This window comes from Bos grunniens, chromosome 18 (genome assembly GCF_055505025.1).
Source record: "Bos grunniens cultivar Pamir isolate PY7600 chromosome 18, Bosgru_T2T1.0, whole genome shotgun sequence".
Classification (NCBI taxonomy): Eukaryota; Metazoa; Chordata; class Mammalia; order Artiodactyla; family Bovidae; genus Bos; species Bos grunniens.
The window spans coordinates 14,010,904-14,034,718 of NC_141182.1; the positions used below are offsets into that span (position 1 = coordinate 14,010,904).

The 23,815-nt window shown below is 56.8% G+C and overlaps 2 protein-coding genes and 1 long non-coding RNA gene across 4 annotated transcripts; 1 reads left to right on the top strand and 2 right to left on the bottom strand.

The window, feature by feature from the left end:
* Positions 1 to 922: 922 nt before the first annotated feature.
* Positions 923 to 7,997, bottom strand: CYBA (cytochrome b-245 alpha chain). The gene is made up of 6 exons (XM_086350304.1): positions 7,889 to 7,997; positions 4,293 to 4,362; positions 3,786 to 3,860; positions 3,478 to 3,561; positions 2,904 to 2,985; positions 923 to 1,319 (listed from the first exon to the last, which is right to left on the bottom strand). The coding sequence occupies exons 1-6, from the start codon at positions 7,944 to 7,946 to the stop codon at positions 1,113 to 1,115; spliced, it is 576 nt and encodes a 191-aa protein (XP_086206430.1). The 5' UTR covers positions 7,947 to 7,997; the 3' UTR covers positions 923 to 1,112.
* Positions 7,998 to 8,732: 735 nt separating this feature from the next.
* On the bottom strand, positions 8,733 to 15,417 carry MVD (mevalonate diphosphate decarboxylase). Its single transcript, XM_086350302.1, has 10 exons — positions 15,282 to 15,417; positions 13,265 to 13,335; positions 12,747 to 12,861; positions 12,336 to 12,482; positions 11,439 to 11,638; positions 11,276 to 11,350; positions 10,957 to 11,175; positions 10,658 to 10,773; positions 9,789 to 9,897; positions 8,733 to 9,356 (listed from the first exon to the last, which is right to left on the bottom strand). Exons 1-10 carry the CDS (start codon positions 15,349 to 15,351, stop codon positions 9,276 to 9,278), a joined length of 1,203 nt encoding a protein of 400 aa, XP_086206428.1. The 5' UTR covers positions 15,352 to 15,417; the 3' UTR covers positions 8,733 to 9,275.
* A 143-nt stretch (positions 15,418 to 15,560) lies between these two features.
* LOC147353084 (uncharacterized) lies at positions 15,561 to 23,490 on the top strand. 2 transcript variants are annotated; one of them, XR_015145356.1, is made up of 3 exons: positions 15,561 to 15,695; positions 21,936 to 22,175; positions 22,254 to 23,490. It is a non-coding gene; the product is annotated as an uncharacterized LOC147353084 (long non-coding RNA). The 2 variants fall into 2 exon arrangements; XR_015145355.1 differs by having other exon boundaries at positions 15,623 to 15,945.
* The last annotated feature ends 325 nt before the right edge of the window (positions 23,491 to 23,815 follow it).

Consider the following 23,815-nt stretch of genomic DNA (forward strand, 5'->3'; position numbering starts at 1 on the left):
GGAGGACCCGGCTGGCCACCCAGGGCCCTGTGCTCCAGGCAGAGGGAGCGGACCGTGCAGAGGCTGTGTCTGGGAGGTCAGGGTGGCTGGAGGCCAGTGGGCAGGGTGATGGGGTCCAGAGCAGTGGGGCTGGGGGTAGGGTGGGGTCTGCCCTGTGTGTCTCTGGGCTCTGAGCCGGGCACTGGGCAGGCCCAGGTAGTGCTGGGAGTAGCCAGGGGGTGGGGAACGGTGAGCCCGCTGGATTTATGCTGAAGACAGAGTGTTGGTTGATGGGCAGGGTGCCCTCCGGGACAGAGGTCCCAGAGACCCCGGTTCTGAAACTGTGAGAGCAGGAGGCCAGTGACTGAAGGATTTTCCCAGACTTTGGGGGACTGAGTATCCAGGAAGGAAGGGCCTCACAGGCTGGGTGTGAGCTGATGAGCTTTGGGGCCCCTGCCATGGCTTGTATGGTGTCTGTGTGGTGTGTTGGAGTAAGCAGGGGACATGTGTGGTGTGTGTGTGTGTTGTGGAACCAAATTTGGGTCTCTTGTCTGTTGATTACCCACCACCCTCCCTCACTGTCCTTAAAAACCTTTCCCTGAAAGCCATGAGGGGGCTGGGGGTCTTCTGAGCATGAGCCGCTTGGCCTCCTAGCTCAGCACCTGCGATAATGCTACCCTTTCCTTCACCACGACCCAAGTCAGTAGGTTTGCTTTGCTGCACGGGGGTAAGAGGACCTGCATTTGGTTTGGTAACAGTTTTGGCGACCCAGAGTGGGCGGAAGTTCTTGTGCGGGCGTCTTGCCTATGGCACATCAACCCTGGGGTGGTCTGAGGGGTGCTCCAGCAGGTGAGCCCTGGCAGATGGGGGATCTGGGAGGACACAGGCCCTCCCCCCAGACCCGAGACATTCATTTCCAGAGCAGAAACACAAACACAGGGAATTCCAGGTACATGATTCATGGAACAGGCGAGGCACCGAGACCCCAGCCCTGCTGTCAAGGAACCCCAAGGAGGCTGCAGGAAAGGGGGCACCCCTGGCTGGGCGCCACACACCCCCACCCACCCACTAGCCTGCCCACAGGAAGAAGGACCTTCAAAGCTTCAGCGGGCCAGAGCGGCTTGAGGTTCTGGTCACACGACCTCGTCATTCACTGGCATGGGGTTTTCCTGGGGGCCACCCGTGGGGACCCCCGCCGCCTCCTCACTCGGCTTCTTGCGGGCCTCAGCCGGGGGCCGGGGTGGAGGGTTGCTGGGCGGCTGCTTGATGGTGCCCCCAATCTGCGGCCGCTCCTTGGGCTTGGGCTCAATGGGGCTCCACTGCTCCCCACGGATGGCTGCCTGCAGGACACACAGGCTGGGCGTGGGTCCTCCTGGGCCGCCCCCTTACCCAGTCCCTGCACTCCCCTACCCCCGCCAGGGTCCAGAAAAGGACTGAGCTCAGCAAGACCTGAGGGGCTGTAGCTCAGTGAGGTTATGTGCCAGGCCTGAGGCTACATGGTCAGAACCCAGCTGTCTCACCAGCCAGGAGACACCTCAACTAGAGAGGGGGACAGTGGAACTCTGGGGCTTCTGAATGACCCCTGGAGGCCACTGCCAGGCGCACAGCCCAAGACCAGGCTTCCTCCCAGGGACTAAGGGCTGGGAGCAGGACAGGAGCCCAGGCCTAAGGGGCATGATGATGAACTGAGGCCAGCAGCTCTGGGTGGGGGTCGGGGGTGGGGTGGCAGGAACAGTGTGGGAGGCCAGGGGCCCAGGCATGTCAAGGGGGGAGACTGCAGCCCAGGGAAGTTGCCGAAATGCAGAATCCTGGGCCTGCCCCACAGCCATAGGCCAAGTGGACCTAGAAATGTGTATCTCTAACTTTGTATCCCATAATAGTTGATTAAAAAAAAAAGTGACGACATATAATTTATGAAGTATAAGAATGAAAAGAGATTCTATAATCACACCTCCTAAGTTAAAGACTACAACACTCTATCCCAGAAGCTAAAGCTAGAAAATTAAAGGAAGATAATGCAGGGAAATACAGCAGACAGGCAGCAGGGGGAGAAAAGCACAAACCATAAAGTAGAAAAACAACTTAGATGACAAACTTGTGTTCTGCTCAGTGAAGAATCCAAGGATCCCTAACAGAGAGGAAGTATCCTCAAAAGCTAAAACCTACAAAGGGTTCACAATGAAAGCACACTCACGGTTCCTGCAAACTAACAAGAAGACAAAACCCCAACAGAAAAAATGGGGGAAAGATTGGAACAAGCGGCACAGGACTCAGCTGCGATGTACGAGGTGGGCGCCTGGAGTTGGAATTAGTAGAGCAATCAAGTCAAAACTGCCTCTGGGAGGCTGGAGGCTGTGTCTGGGTTGGAACCCATGCCTGTGGGCTGACAGCGGCAGGCAGCATGCGAACAGTGGGCGTTCAGCAACCTGTGCCTGGCAGGGATCCTCGTCCCTCCCCCCTCCACTGTTGTAGCTCCCTGCCCCCTCCTCCCCACCTCCCAGCCTCCCCACCCTGCTATAAAGATGGCCTTAAGGGGCCTTTTGCATAACCTGGACTCCAGGCAAACCCAGCCCCGCGTGGCTTATGGCACCACCCAGGCTCATGAGTCCCAGGGAAGTGCTCCTGGCAGCACCCTGAACTGGATAGAAAACTCTGAGCAATGGATCCCACTTCAAGCAGGGCTCGGCGGGCCAGCCAAGTCCCCTCTCCGAATTTTTGCCGCGTGTCTGTAAAGTGGGGTTCCCCCCTCCCCTGTCGAGGCTCTGTGGCATGGGTTACAGGAGGATGTAGGGGAGTGGCTAGCACATTAGATGGGCCACACATGGAGGCCACAGTGTCACTGTCCCCACAACGTAAGCCAGGACATGGGCTCGGCTTGCAGGACCAGCAATGAGGCTGAGGCTGACTGCAAGGATGCTACCCACCAGCAGATAGATGCCGCTTGCGATGGCCAAGCAGGCTGTCCCCAGGATGGTGGCGAGCAGGAAGCCAGCAGGTACCGCCAGCCTGGAGTAGGGGTGGAGGGCAGTCAGAAGGGACAGGGGAGACAGAGGATGGTCAGAGGGGGTCCGCAGCTCCCCCGCCCCCGGCCCGGGTCAGACAGCACAGGATCGCAGGACCCTGAGTGGAGGGGAGGCCCAGTGCTACGGCTGGACTTCTAACTCCACCCCGAGCTGTTCTCTACCTGGTCTGCACCTTCCCGAGTCTTAGGACAGGGCTCTTGGCCCCTGGCCACCACCCTGGGAAGAGGTCTCGGCAGCATGGCGGTTTCTCCAACAGACTCACCGGGGGCAGCTGAGCCTGGGGCACCGATTACCTCTGAGTTAAGCTATCAGGCTGGGGTGAAGTGTTAATGGCAGATACAGGTTTGGGGAACCCCTGGCAGAGCCTGGGACATGGGTTTTTGTTTGGAACGGGTTCTGGGCTGGGAGGGGCCTGATTGACCCCAGCAGTCCTCTGCCGGTGGTGCTGGGGGGTCCCAAGTGGGTGCAGGCTCACCCGAGGTGCAAGAAGGCCCGGATGTAGTAGTTCCTGGTGAGGGGCCCAAACAGCTTCACCACTCTGGTCAGGTACTTCTGTCCACTAGGCGGGAGGGGGAGACAGGCCATGTCACCCTCCACCTGCCCCAGCCTCTCAGACCACCCGGTTCTTTGTCCCGGGGAGGGGAGGGGGTCTCAGGCTCAGTGGCAGGGCAGATCCTGAGTGGGCTAGTGCTGGAGCCTCGGAGAGACAGGAGTGACAGGCTCCTCGTAGTGACAGCTGGTGGGGGTGGTGGGGTGGTGCCCAGAGCCCGGAAGGAAACTCACCACCTCTCCATGGTGGAGCCCTTGCTCCTCTTCCCTCGAGGGTATTCCAGCAGGCAGACCAATACGCCTGCTGCTCTGAAGCGGAGGTTAAGGAACAGCCCAGATCAAGCCTGAGAGGCCCCAGGGAGTCAGCTCTTTTGATGAGAGAACAGAGAGGTGTGGCCACTGCCTGAGGTCCACAGGATTCCAACAGGGCAGCCTCCCTCCCCAATGCCTGCCTTGGCGTCTGGACGGCTTGTAACAGCTGGACTGGCCGGGACAAGTGGGGCTCGGTCCCCTGGGGAGGCCCGGCCAGCTGGGGAGGGTGACTGATAGAAGGGAATGCGGAGGGACCCCGAGCATTCTCGGGCCTCAGTGTCAGCCCTCAGGTGCTGCGGACACCTCCCTCCCTTGCCAGGGCCCAGGTCCCCAGGCTCTGTCACCTCCCTGCTTGGAGCCCCTCCTGCCTTCAAGGGGCAGCAGCCTCTCTGGCCCCAACCCTGATCTGGGTCTGCAGCAAGAGGATACATGGAGTAGGCGCCCAGGTACCACTGGGTGAACTGACCGGCCGTGGCCACGATGCCCCCGGTGATAAGGACTGTGGGCAGAGGAGAAGGAGGTTAGTAGGTGCCATACCCCATCCCTTTTAGGGGCTCTGGCCACCTCCCCAGGGCTCCCTCCCCAAGGGGGGCCACCAGTCCACCACAGAGCTGCCCTGTCCGCCCCCGTGTTAGCCCAGGAAGGGGACCCAGGCGGGGGAGACCTTGGTAGATGATGGGGGTGGCTGTAGGCATGGGCGTTGGGACCCTTCCCCAAGAGCAGCATTTGAAGCAGGGAGGGGGCTGAGGAGCTGCTGAGAGGGAGGCAGGGCCTGGCTCCAGCCTGGACACACCCCCGAGGCCTGTGAGCCGCGGCACCCTGAGCGTTTGCTCAGTGCATTTAAGGACCACCAACCATTTAAGGTTGACTTTGTACCAGCTGCATGGACCCTCTCTCCCGGCCCCGGGTGTGTGGACTGGTCCTGTTCGTGTGCTCTGTGTGATGCCGGGTCTGTGGGCCTGGTCTCTCCGGCCCTGTGTGCACATGATCACAGCCCACCTGCTGTGAGCATGTGCATCGCCCCCGTTCCTCCCCAGTGATTTTCTTCTACAGTGGTAGCTTCAGCGTACCGCTCAGAGGCGTGATGCACACTCACACTTGTCACTCCGTCATGGCCACCCATCCTCAGGGTTCCAGTCACTTACTGAGGTATCACAATTACCTAAAGTGCACAGACTTTTAACACGTGTGACCCCCATCATGTGACCACCACCCATATCAAGATTCTCCCCCACCCCAGGTTTCCTGGGGGCTCTTCTTTTGCTGACAGAAGGTTGGTCCAGGCCCTTCCTGGGGTGGTTTGCACAGAGCTCCAGCTCGCTGTTTGTCTCATTGGGTAGTTTTCCACAATTTATTTATGCATTCTCCTGCAGTACTCTTGCCTGGAAAGTCCCATGGACGGAGGAGCCTGGTAGGCTGCAGTCCATGGGGTCGCTAAGAGTCGGACACGACTGAGCGACTTCCCTTTCACTTTTCACTTTCATGCATTGGAGAAGGAAATGGCAACCCACTCCAGTGTTCTTGCCTGGAGAATCCCAGGGACGGGGGGCCTGGTGGGCTGCAGTCTCTGGGGTCGCACAGAGTCGGACACGACTGAAGCGACTTAGCAGCAACACCAGCAGCCTTTGGGACATGTCAGTTGCTTCCAGTGTTGGCCCTTTATGAATCAGCTGATGGAGTTAAATTCTTCACCCTTTAAGCAATCTGATAGTGAATTTGACACATTTTATTGACTGTGATCACAAATAACTTACTTTGTTATCTTACTTGGGTTTCCTCTTGAACAAGCTTTTCTTTTTTTTTTTGAACAAGCTTTTCTTGTTGCTTCTCCTGCCTTCTACTGACTTGATCAAACTGTAATTTTAAAATTCCTCTTCCTGAACTAAATGTGGACTTTAGAAGGTTTATCTTTAATCTCACCCCAAATTAGCCACAATTATTAATTATTTACAGTCAGTGTCTTCACAGTGGCATAGCCATCTTCCCTCTGGATCCAGCTTCGCCCTCGCTGGAGCACGCCCTTCAGCACTCCTTTCTGATGACCTGAACTTCGCTGGTGGTCCCTGCAGCACAGTGGGAGAGGGCAGCCCCTGCCCCGTGTGTAGCACAGGCCTGAGTTTCCAGCGGTTTTGTCTTCCTTGTGACTTTCTTCATCCAGGCTGTGGTGGCAGATAACACAACTCCTTGGAGGGGACGATCTTTTGGTCTGTTTCTAGTTCAGGCAGCCTTTCCCGGTCTGGCCTCAGAGTCCCACAAGGTAAAAGCTCTGACCCCCCGCCCCTCCCTTCAGCCCCTGAACCCTGGCCTTCTGCTGGTGTCACGTTCATTCACACTTGCTGTGCTGGAGGAGGGAAGAGCCATTGCTCCTGCGTTCAGGCAGTGGTTCGTCCACTCAACCTGGGCATGCAATTTCCTTGGCCTGAGCCTGCGTCATTAGCGGTAGCCTCAGCTCTCAGAGGGGGCTGGGGTCTCTCGATGGGGACAGACACTTCAGATCATGGAGAATGAGGTGGGTGGCGTGGCTGTCAGGCTGGGAACTCTGGAAACACTTCTCTGAGCAGGTGGATGTGGGCAGAGAGGTGAAGTGGGGGGAGCCAGCCCTGTGGCAAACACCAGGGTGGTGGGCCCCCGAGGCCAGAGGGGTAGGGGCAGAGTGGTGGGAGATAGAGGGACCGTGATCTGATTAGATGCAATTCTCTACAACATAAAGGGCCGGTGGGCTGAGATGCTCATGGGGCCTGTAGTTGGTACTGAGTCAGGAGTTAGCAAGAGGAGGAATTTAGAGCCAGAAGGTTGTGAAGGAAGACGAGCAGTAGTCATTGCGGTGGTGATGGGGAGGGGTGGAGAGCAGAGGGAGAAGACAGCTCTGGGCAGAAGCAAGGACAGCCATGTACTGACCCACTGGGTTCTACACCATCTAGAAGCCAGAAGGGGGCTGCCCTGCCTGGCACCCCAAAGTTGCCCACCCCCCAAAATGTGACCTTAAAGTACTCCCTCCCCACACGCAGCCCAGCTTCGCAGGCTCCTTCCTTCAGTCCCCAGGTTGGTGGTGGGGGCCTCAGGGTGGGTCCCAGGTGAGATGCGGTGGCTGAGACCCTCCTCATCACTTTATCCCCGGGTCCTCTCGCCCGCCCACTCCCACTGGGGGCGGGGCCTTCCTGGGAGGGGCGGAGCCACGGGCGGCTTCCTCAAGCCTCAGGCCCCACCCTCTCCTGAGAAGTTGAGTCCAAGTGCGTACCACAGTTGAGCACAGGGAAGCAGGGGGGACGGCCGCCTTCCTACCCAGAAGCAGGCCCTGGGAGCTGGGTGGGAGGGGTCACATGGGTCGTCCCCAGCTGCCTTGTGCAATGTCCTTCTGAGCAGACTCAGGGTTGCGCCCCGGGAGACAGCGGTCACCCAGTTCCATGGACCAAGCCCCTGGCCAGGAGGCAGGAGGAGCCCACCTCCGCAGCCCAGGAGCCTTAGGGGAGGCAGCTTCCATCCGAGGGCAGGAGGGTCACTCCAGGCAAGGGTGGGTCATGCTGGGTTTTCCCATCCCTGCTGGGCGGTGAGTTCTCCGGAAACCACGGGGGCAAGCGCTTCTTCCCCAGACTGAACTTCCTCTTTTGTGTGTGTGTGGGGGCGGGGGAGGAGGAGGGCAGAGGATGGGGGTGTGGGTGTGCACGGGGTGCAGGGGCAGGAGGGCCCCGAACCCCCCTCCCCAGCCCCAAGGCTCCTCTTGGCGGCTGCAGCCTGCTCCCAACAGAGGCCTCCAGCCCCCTTCCCACCGGCGCTGCAGGTCGCCCACTGGAGCCTCCGGGCCCGGAGCCCAACCCCAGGCTCCAGCCGGGTGTCTGTGGCTCCTCAGGACCCCTGCTCCCGTCCCTTCTCCAGCCTGTCCTTCCCCCTTTACCTCTCGCAGCCTGGGGTCTCCAGGCCCCTACTTCCCCAGCCCCAGCGCCCCCCTGCACTGCCGAGGCGCTCCGCCCCCAGGCTCAGCAGTCCCTCTGCAGCCCCCGCCCAAAGTGCGAGCGCCCCCCACTCACTCAGACCGGACGCCAGCGCCTGCTCGTTGGCCCACATGGCCCACTCGATCTGCCCCATGGCGGCAGATCGGCTCGAACGCGGCTCGGACTCTTCAGACCCCAAGGCCCCAGAGCTCTGCAAGCCTCCCGCCCCGCCCAAGTTCCCCAAGTTCCGGCGCCGCCCCGCCCCGCCGCTGGCTCCGCCCCAACCCGGTTCCCCAGGTGACAGGCCGGCGGCAGATGGGGTCCCAGGAGCCTTGCCCCTACTCCCTCCACCGGACCTCAGGTCTTCCTCCCCTGCAGGCCCAGCCAGCCCGGCCTCGGTGGACTCCTGGAGGGGAAGCTGGACTCCTGGAGGGGAAGCAGGGCTTCAGGCCAGCCCCTGACCTCGTGGGGAGCCTCCTGGGAGGCCGGCCGCATCCGGCCCTGCGCTAGTGCAGGTGTGGTGGCCTTGGCCCCATTGGTAACCCTGGACTAACTTGGGAGGAAGGGCGGGTGAGTATGGGAAGCTTCTGGGAAAACCCAGAATGTAGTAGTGCTGGGCCCTGTCCTTTGTCACCTCCCTCCTTGGACTCCCTTTTGGGTCAAGGTCAGAGGGCTCAGAAGCCCTCCCCCTACTTCCCCCAGCTGGGTTAGGACAGTGGAGAAGAATGGAACTCACTTGGAAGGGGGACATGGACCGAGCTTAAAGCCAAACCCGAATCATTTCCCCAGCCTGTCGGCCTTAGTGACCACATCCACCCAGCACCGTGTGGCTGTGGCCTGTGCTGAGCATCCCACCCATGGCAGGGAGGCCCCAGCCCCGCCCCCTACAATGGCCACCCAGCTCCCTGGGTGAGGGCTGCAGAATGCACACCAGGCCAGGTGGAGTCCTCGAACTGTCTTTACTCTGGCCTTGGCACTGCTCCCCTGTCCCGCAGACACAACACTGCACCCGCTCAGGGGCCTGGGCTCAGAGTTGGGGGAGCACCTCATGGAGCTGTCCTGAGGTCGTCCCCTGCATGGTGACCCGGCTTCCAGCTCTGAGGGGTACCCCGACATGCCATCACCTCCTGTGGCAGTGGGGTGGCCATGAGTCCAGGGCCCTAGAGCCCTTCATGATCGATGCACCAGCAGCTCCCTGCCGGCTCAGTCCCCTAGTCTTGGATCGGGGTCCAGATCCGCATCTCAGCAAGCACTGGGTGCAGGTCAGGGAAAGGTGAGGCACTTGGGGGGCTGCCCCTGATCACCTGGGTGGCTGCAGGCGTCATTCCATCGCCCAGTTCGGCCACAGCACATGGCCCGGCCCAGAGCAGGCAGTCACCCACAAATCCCAAAAAGCGTGGCCTGTTGACCACCACACCCAGCTCCCAGTCCCAGCGAAGCGGCCCCTTCTCCCAGCGGCGGCCGGGCCCCATCAAAGAGGTGCTCAGGCAGCTGGCTTTGGCAGACCGTCAGGACCCAGGAGATGAGCACCAGGGTCATCCAGGACCTGAGGCCCGGGTCCCACCTGTGGGGTTAAGAAATTATTATCAGGGAGGGACAGAGTGCATCTGCCCTTCCAGGAAACGCAGGCAGGTCAGACACCCTGGTGATGCTGGGCCCAGGGCCCAATCCTCAGGCAGAGCCTCAGTCCCTCTGGGAAGACATGGAGTGGACAGCAAGTCCAGGGCGGTCGGCAGAGGCCAAGGCCTGGGGAGCATAGGTCACAGGTCTGGGAGTCAAATGGGACCCTGACTTGCTCTGGAGGGTACCCTACAGTCCAGCCCCACCCCTGCATACCACTGGCATCCATCAGTCCTTAAATATCCTTCATGAGTGACTGAGGGGAACACTAGGTGCTGTGAAACCAAGGAGCAGGGTCACAGCTACCTCACTGACCCTCCTGTGGATGCCCTGGGGCAAGCCTGCAGGGCGCGTGCGGTGTGCAGCCAGGACTCACCTGGGTGGCAATGATGTATCTGATGCTGCCAGGGACGGGGTCCATGCCCAGCGCAGCTTTAAGCTCATCTGAGAGCAGGACGGGCTCCACGGGCAGCCCCTTCAGAAACCTGGGGTGAGAAGGCAGGGCTGGACTGCAGTCCAAGGACGGCAGGGGTGGGACGTGTGCAGCACAGGCAGATGCAGGACTGCTGGGGGTCGTGACTGCCAGCGGGGTTGGGGCCTTTGGGGCTGATGAACAAGGGTGCTCAGCCTGTTCTTAACGCCACTGGGCTGCACACCTCGAGGTGGTTAAATGGTGGGTACAGGCACACACGGAGTGAGAAAGCCAAGGCCTAGCTGTCTCTGAGGGGAGGGCTTCAGGAGACCTCCACGAGGCTATAGTACTGCCCCTCGCCCTGGCCCACCATGCTGCCATGCCCCGTGGGGACACAGCTTAAGAAACGGCCTCAGTTCAAGCTTAATCTCACAAACCACCCCCGCGGTAACCAGGGTGATGAGTCCAGAGCCCCCACATCCTCAATTGTGGGGCCCATCCTACGCAGTATGGGAGCAGTACTCAGCTCCACCTACCAGAAGCTTCACTGCCTCCTTAGGGTGACAGATAAAAAGAACCCACACACGCTTCTCACATCCCTAGTGGGTCAAGTGTCCCCACACTGAGAACAGGGCCCCTTAAACAGCTGGGAGGGAGAAATCCATATACTCTCGTCATCACAGGGGCCGCTGGAGACAGGCACGTATGTGCCCCTGAGGCTGGGCCAAGTGGACGAGCATCCACAGCCACATGGGGACACATGTGGGGACACTGCCTGTGGTCCTCATGGCTGCTGCCTGCCACGGCCTCCTGGATGGGGGCCTGCAACTCACTTGTCTCCGTTCGACTCAGGGGGGAAGCTGTGCCTCACGGCAGCCACAAACTCAGCCACGGTGTCATCCAGAGTGAAGACCACAGCGTTGGGACCCGCATCAAAAGTGTACGCCACCTGGAACCGGGCAGTCAGATGGGCTCAGACCAGCTTCCAGGACCCAAGGGCCACCCACTCAGGATGGGGAGTGGAGTTTTTCCAACATGGCGGCTGTGCCACCAATGAGAGTGAGATGGAGACGCAGCCCCCAGCAAAGCAGGCTCCTTGAAGCCCGCCTGGGACGCCCAGCCCCACACCTGCCTTGGTCTGCCCATGGTGAGCGTTGAAGCGGTGCACCAGCTGGATGATGCGCCGGGATGTGTCACTGAGGTAGGAGATGGGCGGGAAGGTGTCCAGGCAGGTGGCGTGGAACTGGTTGCTGTCCTTCATGGTCAGCTGGCCAAAGGCCTGGAAGTTGCGCTCCCTGATGCAGCGGGTCATCTCGGCCATGCGCGGCGGCACCAGTGCCTCTGCCCGGAACTGCAAGGCAGATGGCCAGCCTGTGAGCTGCATGGAGCCGTGGAGCCTGGTTTCCGAGCACCCCTGAGGAGCCGCCCGCCCAGCTGCCCACTGGCCTCACCTTGAGCAGGGCACTGGTCTCCACGCTGGTCTGCATGCCTGCCGTGCTGCCCATCGGCTTCCTCTCAGCGCTCACCTGCGGTGAGGGAGGGAGGCTTTCACCATGCCTGCGGCTCAGGGAGCCTGGGAAGGCCCTCTCGACCCCGGCTGGGCCCCCCACTCACCACGAGGATCAGGACTCGGAGCTCCGGCCAGTGTGACTCGGGGGCCACCTGACGGGCGACGCTGTCCTTCCCATCAGGGCGCTCACCCATCTGCCACTCCACAAAGCCACCGTACAGGCTGCGGCAGGCGCTGCCTGAGCCCCTGCGGGCCACTTCCGACAGATCGCTGTCCACCCCATAGACCCGGGCCAGGGTGTAGGCTGCAGGTGGAGGTGGGGGAGGCTCAGATAGGCTGGGGGTGGGGGAGTGGTCTGTGCTCAGTGACAGAGAAGGGGGGCACCTGGGGGATGGAGCCTCGGCCCTCAGCTCCGTGGCTGGCATTCAACACCCATGTGCTCACAGGCTTAGCCTCCACAGAGGGCTCTCAGGGTACATGAGCTGCTGGGAGGAGGAGCCCTCTGGGGACCAGGAGGCCTGGGGCTGCTGGCAGTGCTGGGCGTAGGCCAGGACTTCTTAAGGGCATGATGCCGGGATGCGGCCCTGGGGTGTCCACAAGGCAAGCTGTCTGCCCTGGTTCACTGGTCTCAGGGCTACGTGGAGGACGTGACCCAACCACCCACCGCTGTGGTGACCGGCTTTGCCCCCAGCTTTGGGGTGGGGGTCCTGCTAGAGACTGAGCCACAGGAGGGCAGGGCAGAGCAGGGATTCCGAAGGAGCAAGATGGGCTCCTAATAGGCCGTCTGAGAGCCTGGAGCCTGGAGCCACAGCCCTGGGGTTCTGCTACGTAAGCCAAGAAATCACCCTCACTTAGTTTAAGCCAGTTTGAGGGGGATTTTGTCATGTGCCAGGTCCTCCCTTCAGAGCCCCCAGAATATCTCAGCGTTCAGAGGTGCGACATGGCTGAGGCCGTGGCCTTGCATGCAGGGCAAGCACTGGGACCTGTCCTGGGGCACCCACCTAAGCAGGCATAGCCTGCAGCCGAGGAGGCCAGGCCTGCAGCCGTGGGGAAGTTGTTCTCCGAGGCCACATGAACCTTGTAGCTGAGGCTGAGAGGCAGTGGGTCTTCATGGCCGTCGCTCCTCCGCTTACGGGCCAGGCGGCGGACTGCGAGGAGGGAGACGATGCCTGGGTCAGCACAGGGGGACTGGCCTCTGCCCGAGCTCCTTACACAGACCTCCCCCTTCTCGGGAGACCCCAGGCCCAGACCTGGCCAGGCTGACAAGCATCGGCGGCCCCTGAGATGTGAGGTGGGGAGGGGCAGGTGACAGCAGCGGCTTCTGTGCGCTCAGACCCACCCAGCGCGAGGAAGCGGCACAGGGGTAGGGGCAGGCTTGTCCTAACCCCAGCATCCCCAAGGACCCTACTCACTCTCCCTCAGGCAGGCCTGGAGGCGAGGGTGCCCCATATCCTCCTCCCGGCCATTCAGCCAAATCCGGTCCTCTGTGAAGTCCCTGCTGATGGCGGCCGTCGTGGTGGTTTTCAACTGGGAAAGAAAGTTCAGGGCACCTCAGTGGTGGGTACCGGCCAAGCCCCCCTCTCTGTGGGGCCTTTCCTCCCCTGGTCCCTCTTAGTCGCCGGCTCAGGGCAGTGGCTTTGCTAGAGAACAGGGACGTGGAGGTGGAGGCCAAGGCAGGCCAGGCTCAAGTGGTGGGGATGCCCCGTGGGTGTCCACTACACAGGGCAGGGCCCACACGCCCATCTCCCAGCAGAGAATTCAGGGCAGGGACCTCCTAGGAGGGCTCAGCATGTACGTGCCCGTGTGCTGAGCACACCTCACAGTGGGCGATGGGACGGATGGCGTTCGTTGGCTGGAGATGTACTGCTACCATCTGTAAACAGGGGTTTTGTAAATATTTTTTCGATGTGTAGCATTAACCCATGCTCACCTGATCCTGGTGCAATGTGACGCTCAGAGAGGAATTGATGGGCAGGATCAGCTCCTCATCTCGCTTTCCCCCTGGAACAGACGGCCCGCCGCAAAGCCAGTCAGTGTCCCAGCCCAGTGTACCAGCACCCTGTTGCTCTCGCCCACCAATTCCCTGCCCCTCCCCACCACCACCGCCACCTCATAGATCCCCAAGTTGCCTGGATCTTGCTCTTTCACTGCACAATCTAAGTCCCCCTCCTGTTGTGCCCCTGCCTTCAGGAATCCCTCGTCGATTGCTCCGCACTTCACTTAGCTCCTGAGAGCAGAGCTGGAGGCCAGTCCATCCCTTTGCTTCACTGCTTCTGTTTTGTTTTTCACTCATTCAGCAAGTATTCTTGGAGTGCCTGCTGGGTGCTGAGTGCTCTGATTTAAGTCTGTTCCCTTTCCCTCCCAAACAGAAGAAGCCCCATTTACTGAAAATTTCTTGAATCTCCCTGCTTATACCCCGGGAGACACTCTGGAATTACCCCACTTCTGCTGAGCTCTTCCACTCCTGCATATCACAGCAAATACGGAAAACCTTCCAGAAAGTCCAAAATCTCAGATCCACTGTTAGGCACAGGTGGGGACAAAAGGGTCCCCACCTTCGTCTTTGGGGTGGCGGACAGTTACAGGACATGAGGAGAACGATCCTGGTAGGTAACCCAGGAGAACCCAGAACGATCCCCCATAAACATGCCCAGTTGCTTGCTGACAAAAGTGCAAAAGCAGTTCCTTGGAGGAGGCGTGCGGCCTCTTCTGAAAATGCCGCTGGGTGACTGGACATCCATGGCCCAACACAGCCACGCCTCAGTCTCATGTCTTGAACAAAAGTACTCAAAATAGATCAGACTTCAACTTAAAATGTAAAAGCCTAAAACTTTTAGGAAAAAACATAGTAAACACTCCTCAGGATGAAGGGCTAGAATCAAGACGTCTCTGACTTGCTACCAAGGATGGAGCAGATGACACATTGGCCCCCACCACCATTTAACAACTTCAACCCTTTGAAAGGCTCTGTTAGGAGGATGAAAAGAGAAGCTACACGGCGGGAGAAAATATTTGCAAACCTTGTATGTAGCAAGGATTATTATCTAAAATACAAAACGAACTCTCAAAACTCAATGGTAAAAAGCAGACAGTTCAGTTAGAATGTGGACGAAAGTCCTGAAGAGAGATTTCACCTAAGACTCACGGAGAGGAAATGAGCACACAGAACGCTGTTCAACATCACCGAGCAGCAGAAGAAACAGGCTAAAGCCATAGTGTGATGTCACCATCAGAATGGCCAAAATAACAGCTGGTGACAACAATGCGTGCCAGAAAGCTGGATCACCCATACCGTTATATGTGGTTGGCGGGGATGAAAAATGGTACAGCCAAATGGGAAGTTTGTTTCTTTAAAAAACCAAATATGCAACCACTCTATGGCCTAGCAAGTGTACTCCTGGGGCATTTATCCAGAAGAATGAAAACTTACATTGACACAAAAACCTGAACACAAAAGTTTACAGCAGCTTTTTCCATAATTGATCCCAACTGGAAACAGCCCAGTTGCCTTGCAAAGGCATATTGCCAAGCAAATTGTGGCCCCTCCCCCCGGGGACTCCAAGATTCACGCGGGTGACTCTCCAGAAACTAGTGAGGGAGAGGAGCCAGTCCCGGGAGCATTCTTGAGACCTGAACAAGACAGACACCGAGAGCAGGTGGAGGTGGCAGGGTGGGCGTGGCCGTGGGAATCAAGCCCCCACGGGGACCGGCGTCCTGTATGAAACACGTCCCCAGGTCTCCTGGCTGCACGTGGTGCCCAGCTCCGCGATCGCACCGTGGGAGGGTCCCCACATCTGCACGCGTACCCACAACCACGTCCACACGAGGGCCCAGCCCATCTGCCGCTGGCCGGGGACCCGGTCCACCGCCCAAACAAGCTCCTCCCAGCCTCAGTTTCCCTGTCCGCAGGGCCCCTAGATCCTGCGCCTCACGAGCCCACCACTCACAGTACTTGACGACAGCGATGTTGACGGGCGCGGTGCAAGTCACCACCACGATCGGCTTCTCTGAGGCCATGGCCGAAGAACAGAGGGACCCCAACCCACGGCAGCCGGCCTTCCAGACCCGCGCCGCAGCGGGACCGGCGATTGGTCCTCAACGCCCCACCTGCTCGCGTGTTGCCCAATCAAAGACGGGTCTGGCCCATGCTCCGCCTCTCAGCCAATGAGTGGCATCGGAAGATAGGCTGGCGACCCTGAGCCCGCCCCCGCTAGCCCGAAGACGCGGTCTGACTCTGCGCAGGCGCAGGGATTGGTTCGCCTCCGCCCCCCGCCCCGCACACTCACGCGAAGTCCGCGCAGGCGCGAGCTCTGCGCAGGCGCCTGGCGGTGCCGTTCCCCAATCTGCGCGGAGGTTTCCAGGTGAAGACTCTGGGTGAATGAGGCTGTCAGCGCCGTAAGACATGCGCTCCGCCTCCCGAGGTCCCTCACGCCTCGCCGCCCTGGGTTTCCCTCACCTAGCCGCCCGAAATTCCCCTCACCCGGCCGCCCTGAGATTCCGTCGCCCGAGTTTTCCTCAGCCCGGCTGCCCGGGGTTGCCACAGGCTCCCCACCCCCTCACCAACCAGTTCCTGGGTGAGGGGCTGCTAAGGGAGGAACTTCTTCGGAATAGGTACTTTCCAGCCCTACCCCCGTCTTTTAAAGCTCCGTACCAGCCGGGATTCTCTTTTCAGGGTTAAAGTTCAGTCGCTCAGTCGTGTCCGACTCTCTGCGACCCCATGGACTGCAGCACGCCAGGCTTCCCTTTTGAAGTGGGTTGCCACATTTATAATGACTCTTATTGGTGTAAAACGTACCATTTTAACCACTTTGAAGCTTGCAATTCTGTGGCATTAAATACCTTCACATTGTTGGGCAACCATCACCACTCTCCAACTCTAGAACTTTTTCGTTTTCCTAAGGTCAAATTCTATTCCTTACACAACAACTCCCAGTTTCCCCCTTCCGTTTGTAAGAATTTATTTTTGGCTTTAAAATGATTCGGTTTTCAGTGAAGATAGCGCAGCCCGCACCCCCCCACCCCCACCCCCGCCCCAGTTCTGTTCCTACAAGTATAGCAAATAGCTTTCTTCTGATTAGGTGTTTTTTGGAGACCATCCTGAAGATCTCCATTTGCCATAACTTGTCCAACTGGTCCCCTGTTGGTTGACAATGAAGTTCTTATCGGTTTTTGGACACAAGCAGCTTTCTTGTGCAAGTGTTGAGTCCTTTTTTAGGATAAATCCCTGAAATTGGAATTGCTGGCCCTAGCAGGATGTACCTGAAGTAAAGCTGATAGCTCTTGGCAAGTTCCCTCTGGAAGTTCCATTGATCCCAGCCGCCAAAGTAAGGGATCCGGAACGTTCCCCAGCACAGCAGCTCCCGGTCAACCTGACTGGTGAAAAATGGTATCTCACTGTTTTCAGTTGTGTTTCTGATGGTTGTTACATTTTTTCTTGGAATCACTGTTTTGTTTCATGCAGACCCATTAAAACTTCCTTTGAAGAGCCGTTGGTGCATTTCTCTGGACAGTGGTCACAGTGTATTCTCTGAACTATAGAAGCAAGGTCGCCTATGAATATCAGTGATTTGTACAGTGTGTGGCAGTGATGAAGGGACATCTCACACGTTCATGATGCCATCTGTTTTGCATCAAGTACTGTGCCAGGTGTCCCACTTTGGGGGACTTCACCTGGGGGACTTCATTTTATTGTTTATAATTTAAGTTTTGACTATAGAGTGAAATGTGTCACCCCACGTTCATATGTTGAAACCTAACCCCCAGTATGATGGCGTTAGGAGGGGGCCTCTGGGAGTGATGAGGTTATGGGGGTGGGGCCCTCATAACAGATCCCACAGAGTTCCTCACCCTTTCTCCAGGTGAGGGTACCATCATGATCCAGGAAGGGGCTCTCGTCAGACACCAAGCCTGCCAGCACCTTGATCTCTCATACTTCCAGTTTTCAAACTGTGAGAACTCAGAGGTGGTTGTTTAAGGCCCCAAGTCTGTGGTATTGTTTGTTACAGCGTCCTGAACAAACTAAGACAAAGACAGTATTATATGTACTTGATTTAAAGAGAGAATTACCACTCTTCTATGCTTAACCCCAGGTTCGGCAGCCACTTTATTTTTTAACTTATTTTGGCTGCACTGGGTCTCCATTGCTGGGCGCGGACTTTCTCTAGTTGCGGCGAGCAGGGGCCACTCTTGGTCCCGGTGTGCAGGCTTCTTATTTTGGTGGCTTCTCTTGTTGCGGAGCACGGATCTAGTTGCCCCATGGTGGGATCTTCCCAGACCAGGGATGGAAGGGACACTGTGTCCTCCTGCACTGGACTGCCAGGGAAGTCCAAAGGCAGCCACTTTTACATCTGTTATTTTCCTCCGTGTTACTTTTCTTTCTTAATTGATTGACTGTTCTGGCTGCACTGGGTCTTCATTGCTGCATGTGGGCTTTCTCTAGTTGCATCTGGCGAGGGCTGCTCTCCAGTTGCGGTGCATGGGCTTCTCATTGCTGTGGCTTCTCTTGTGAAGCATGGGCCCTAGAGTGCCAGCTCAGTAGTTGTGGCACATGGGCTTAGTTGCCCCGTGGCATGTGGGATCTTCTTGGACCAGCGATTGAACACGCATCCCCTGCATTGACAAACAGATTCTCAACCACAGGGAAGCCCCTTCCTCCATGTTTCTAAACAGCCTACTTGTTTCCTTCTTTCTTTTTCTCCTTCCTTTATTATCATTTTTGATGGCATCTTTTGATTGTCACCAAGCAGAAATGAGGAATTGTTTTCTATCCCCGCCACAATCCATCCTCCCCCATACAGGTAATGTTCTCAGTGTTATGATTGTGTGAACCATGTTCACAGTTGAACACATAGGTATTAAGTGCCTGACTGTGCATTTGTATAGTGGGGAACCTTGAACAAACAAGCCCCCTGAAAGAGGGCTGGGCATAGACCCCAGGTTGACACCATCAGCCCTTGCTCTTCCGAACAGTCAGCCTTCAAGCATGTAGAAGATAAGCTCATCACAGGGCCTCTATTTCTGGGGCTTTTTGTTAACTAGATGTGGGTTAATGCCTGTTCTGCCATAGTGGGAGTGATAAACCAAAGGACAGAAGCTTTTACAGATGGTCACGTGTTCTGATTTGCTCCATTAAAATGTATTTCATGGTGATGTGGTAGGTGCCTTGACACCTCAGGGAGTCAGCCTGAAGTGTCAAGGCTGCAGGACAAGAACAGAGCCTGGAGCATTTCTCACAGCCTTCCTCAGACTTCCTGTCTTATTTCAAAGCATTTTTTAAATGTAAAATATATAACATGAAATTTACCTTCTTAACCTTTTCCTTTAAAAAAAAAATTTGGCTGCACTGGGTCTTAGTTGCAACATGTGGGATCTAGTTCCCTGACCAGGGATTGAACCCAAGTCCCCTGCCTTGAGAGCACAGAGTCCTACCCCTGGACCCACCAGGGAAGTCCTTAACCATTTTCAAGTGTGCAGTTCAGTGGCAGTAAGTGCACTGACATCGATGTGCAGTCATCCCCAGGTCCGTCTCCAGAACTTTTTCCTCTTCCCAAACTGAGACTCTATGCTCAGTAAACTGAGTGTGAATCTCCTCCTCCAGCCCCTGGCAGCTACTCTTCTACTCTCTGTGTCTGAATCTGTCTGCACCAGGGACCCATGTAAGTGGAATCCTGTGTCTGGCTTATTTCACTGCGTATAATGTCCTCAAGGTTCATCCATGTTGTAGCAGATGCCAGAACTTCCCTGCTTTTTAAGGCTGAGTAATATTCCATTGTATGGATGGACCACATGTTGTTTATGCAGTCATCTGTTGTGGGTATTTGTGTTGCTTCCACCCCTTGGCTGTTGGCGAGTAACGCTGCTGTGAACGTGGGTGTCCACTGTCTCTTGTTATAGTTCCTCTTATTTGGTTCTTTGGGGTACACACCCAGAGGTGGAGTTTCTGAGTCATGCGGTAGTTCTGTGTTTAATTTTCTGAGGAACCTGCAGTTTTTTTCCACGCTGCTGCCCCATGTTACCTCCCCACCAAAGTCCCCAGCTTCCATTTCCTGTGTCCTCACTGACACTTGTTCTTTCCCTTCCTTCCTTTTTTGCGCAGACTCCCTAACGGCCGTGAGGTGTGAAGCCGTGTCTCCTTGTGGTTTTGATGTGCATTCCCAGATTTCCTTTCATTTGCAGTGATTTCTCAGTGTTGCTAAGCCAGCGCATGGTGTGGCGTTGCTCAAACATTAGTGTGAATACCGGTCACCCAGGGAGCGTGTTGAAATGCTGATTCTGAGTCAGGAGGTCTGGAAGACTGCCTATGTAGCCAGTGTCCCGGGTGTTCAGGGCAGAAGCTTGCTGGTCGAGGGCCACACCATGAGTAACAAAGAGCCCAGGACACACAGGGGCTCTGTAGTCAGACCAACCCCGTGTGTACGTAACTTTGCAAGCCACGGAGAAGTGTTTCCTACAGCAGAGCAATTCTCCCTCCAGGGACTTAATGGACAGGAGGTGACTTGAAAAGATGATGTGTAGAGTTTTCTTTATTGCCCTTTCATTTCAATTCAGTCCACCCTGGAGACCCTCAGCAGCGAGGTTTTTTTTGGAATCTGGGGGTGAAACATCACAGAGCGTGGCAGTGAGAGATGATAAGGGAAGGAGTCTTCTCTCCTGGGAGATTACCGTGGGGGCGGGGGCAATCTGACACTTACAGAAGAGGTGGCGGTGCAGAGGTGCAGGAGACTCCACTGTGCGGTAACGCGGGTGAGGCCCACAGCATGGGCTGCGGTGAGTATGTAAGAGGAGTCGGCAGTGGGAGCTGAGGTGGCCGGGGCACCAAGGAGTGACGCAAGCGGGGCGGTGTGCCAGGGAAAGGTGGGAGGGACGTTCTAGGGACGCAGGCAGAGGGGAGCGGACTGAACAGGAGTGCGCCATCCAGGAGGAAGTCCATCTCTTCCTCAGGCCGAGCTGGGAGCCAGCAGGCGGCCAAACCCTCCTGTGCACTGGTTGGGAGCACCTGTTCAGAGTGAGAAGGGCCCAGAGCCCCAGACTTCACCTCCCCCCCATCTCATTTTCTTGTCCTTTTCATTATCTCCTAAACTCCTCAGGACTTAGTATCTTGGCCTTGGGGATTAAGGCCTTGAACTTGGTGATCTCTAAAGACCCAGGACTTGTACTCTGTGCCCGCACAGCAAACAGGTCTCCATGGGTCATGACAGAGACACGGAGGCATGACACTTAGAATATTTCCTGGCCACAAAATCTTTTGATTGGTACTTCTTTTTTTAACAGAATTTTTAAAAATTTCCATTGTAACCATTTTTAAGTGTACAGTTCAGATGCTTTAGGAGCATTCACGTTGTGGTATGGCCATCACTTTCGTCTGCTTCCAGAACTCCCTCACCTTCTCAAGCTGAGACTCTCTTCCCACTAAGCCCCTCCCTACCCCCACCCCTCCTTCCCCAGCCCCCTACAGTCACCATCTACTTGCTGTCTCTGTGACTGTGACTCCTTTAGGTCCCTGTATCAGTGGAATTGTACAGCACATGCCTTTTTGTTTCTGGTTTATGTCACTGAGCATCATGTCCTTGGGACACCCCCATGTGGTGTGTGTCACGATTTCCTCCCGTTTTATTGCTAAGGAATGTCCCTTTGTACGGATGGACCATGCTTTATTCATCCACCTGTTAACCACTGTGAATAATGCTGCTGTGTCTTCAGCTTTTTTCGGACACAACCATCCTCAGCTCATGGGCTGTCCAGAAGTAGGTGGGAAGAGCTGGGTTTGGTCTCTGGGCCATGGCTCACTGACCCTGCTTGCAAACATAATCATCCCCGATCACGTTCTGTGCTCAGCTTTGGGTCTTTCTGTGAGTCCCTGGGGACATTCCCATCCAGAGGAAAGGCTCTGGGTGGAGTGGCCCAGAGCCGAGGGCTGACCATGTCTACAGGGGGCCCCCGTTGTGCGCACAGTACCGCGGGCTGCTTCCTTGCGTCCCCTTTAGCCCCATGCCCGCTGTGAGCAGCCCACACTCACCTGACTCAGAATCTTTTCAAGCTCTTCTATGGATCCATCACCCTTTTTAATTACAAAGTGTTCCTGTGAATTACGACTTCCCTGTAGCTCAAACGCTAAAGAATCTGCCTGCAATGCAGGAAACCAGGGTTGGATCCCTGGATCAGGAAAATCCTCTGGAGAAGAGAATGGCAATCCACTCCAGTGTTCTTGCCTGGAGAATTCCATGGACAGAGAAGCCTAGTGGGCTACAGTTCATGGGGTTGAAAAGAGTCAGATACGACTGAGCGACTAACACACACGCACATACACACACACGCACACACGGACCCATCACTCCGACCTCCCTCTCCTCTTTTTCCTCTGCCTCTCTGTCTTGTTTCCCAAACTCTGGTCAGCTCTGAGTGGCTTCCTTCTGGCCTGCTTCCATCTGCAAGCCCTTCCTCCTCCCTCAGCCAGGCATGAGGGTCCCTGCCCACATGGCTTCCAGAGCTCCCCTTCCTGCACATCCTCCCAGCCCCTTAAGACCATCTCACCCCACGCCGTGGCCCCGGGTTAAAAACAGTATCTGCCGTTCTGATCTAGTGTGTTATTTCTCATTTCCAAGTAAAAGGAAATTCAAAATTGCTTACTGAAGAGCAGTGTGGTTTAGGAGCCAGGACCCTGGAGCTGGAAATCCCAGCTCTGCCACAGGCCTGCTGTGTGACTCTGGGAAAGCTGCTTCAGGCTCTCTGTGCCAGCACCCTCCCTTATAGGGGATAAAAACACGAGAGAGGTCATGTCAGTGCCGCGCCACGTGCATCTGCAGTAACTGCTGGTCACTCTTCGTCCCCAAAGGAGCTCTCAGGTAAGTCCAGTCGCTCTTCAGAAAAACTGTTCATTTGGTTAAATCAGGAGTAAGTTACACGGAGTCCGTCACTTCCAGCTCCCCCAAGCAAGAGCTCCAGACATGGCATCACGTACTGTATGCACGAGGTGGGGACGCCTGGCCAGCCGGGACCTGCAGCTGGCATCTGCCCACACTCCTGCCTTCCCGCCAGAGCCACCGACTGTGGAAACTATTCCCCTCATCCAGGGACACGTGCACCCAGCTCACCTGCTTTCAGACGCCCGCACGTGTGCTCCAGCACCCCAGCCACCCCTGTAAATAGATCTGGGGCTTGATTCCTGTGGCCTGGATAAACCAGGAGACTGCTTTGCAGGCCTCCTGGGGCTGATGATGGTATTTCATTTGTGCTAAAGAGAGCAGACCCCTCTCCAAGGCTGGGAAAAGCCCTGATATCTGGATTAAAAGGGGAGGAAAGTCTGGTTATGTCGAGATCGCCTTGTTCCGTTTATTCCCTCCTTCTCTTGATGGTTTTCAGGTGTCTGTCCAGGATCTGGTGGAGGTCAGGCATGGATATGCAGGCTGCCACTGCGCGGCAGAGGTCATGGGGGAGAGTGGCTTCATATGTGCTGCTGAGGATGTCAGGCTTGAACTCAAGGCTGCAGGACAGATAGCCCATCTGAGGCTGCAGGACAGATAGACAGCCCATCTGAGGTTGGAGCAGCGCTAGGTGAGTGGGTGGTGGAGCTGCACCGGTGTGCAGGGTGGAGGATGGATGGAAGATGGACCTGGGGGCCAGGAAGATTCTTCCGCTGTCAGCCTGAGAAATTACGAGAATGTGGACTGTGGTGCAGGCTATGAGGGTTGAGGTGAAGATGCTGGTCTGAGAAAGGCTTGGGAGGTGGAATTGGGTGACTGTGGGGTCAGGAAGGTGAATACAGGGGTGAGGAAGTCACATGGCCTCAGAGTTGTTCCCAGAGTCAGTGAATAAAGCAGAAAGCATCTAGGCAGAGTCACCCCCACGTGACCAGCCAGTGTCTCCCCTGGAGCGATGGGCCCACCGCCCAGCTCCTCCTGGGGCTGCCCACCTGCTGCTCCAGCCCCAAGAGCTCACGTTCACATGTCAGGGTCACACAAGGGACAGGGGTTGCCACGCTGTGCATCTCAGGGACCCTCACACCCTCACAGACGATTGAGGACCCCAAAGAGTGAATGTGTGTGTGGGGGGACTCCTATTTATTTTTACCTGCTTCAGAAGTTAAATGTGCTAAGTTTCTTAAAGATTTTGTTTATTAAGTTTATTAAAAATAATCACAATAAACTCATCACACCTTAACATTTTGTGAACAATAGCTATTTTCTGAGACAAAGCTGTAATGAGGAGAGTGGCAGTGTTTGGCGTTTCTGCACATCTCCGCCTTTGGCCCCATGAACATCCTCCTTGTAACACTCTGCCTGATGGGTGTGCTGTACTGTAACTGCTTTTAGACAACACTGCTCTGGTTGGAAAGGACGAGATCTCCTCCAGGTGCACTCTGATCCTGGCGCTGGGCAGTGAGCTTCCTGTGCGCTGCTCGTCTGTCTGCTGCTTTGTCTTTGGTGCAGGCAGGGCTTTGTGGCATCTACATTGGTCATTTGGAAAATACTGCTTCACTGACTAA

Coding starts and splice junctions, on each gene's coding strand:
- CYBA (XM_086350304.1), bottom strand. CDS start 7,946: ATGGGGCAGATCGAGTGGGCCATGTGGGCCAACGAGCAGGCGCTGGCG. Junction 4,363..7,888: donor GGCGCTGGCGTCCGGTCTGA/GTGAGTGGGGGG, acceptor CTCTGCCCACAG/TCCTTATCACCGGGGGCATC. Junction 2,986..3,477: donor CGGGCCTTCTTGCACCTCGG/GTGAGCCTGCAC, acceptor CCCCTACTCCAG/GCTGGCGGTACCTGCTGGCT.
- MVD (XM_086350302.1), bottom strand. CDS start 15,351: ATGGCCTCAGAGAAGCCGATCGTGGTGGTGACTTGCACCGCGCCCGTC. Junction 12,483..12,746: donor CCAGGCCTGCCTGAGGGAGA/GTGAGTAGGGTC, acceptor CCCTCCTCGCAG/TCCGCCGCCTGGCCCGTAAG. Junction 11,639..12,335: donor TGCAGGCTATGCCTGCTTAG/GTGGGTGCCCCA, acceptor CTCCACCTGCAG/CCTACACCCTGGCCCGGGTC.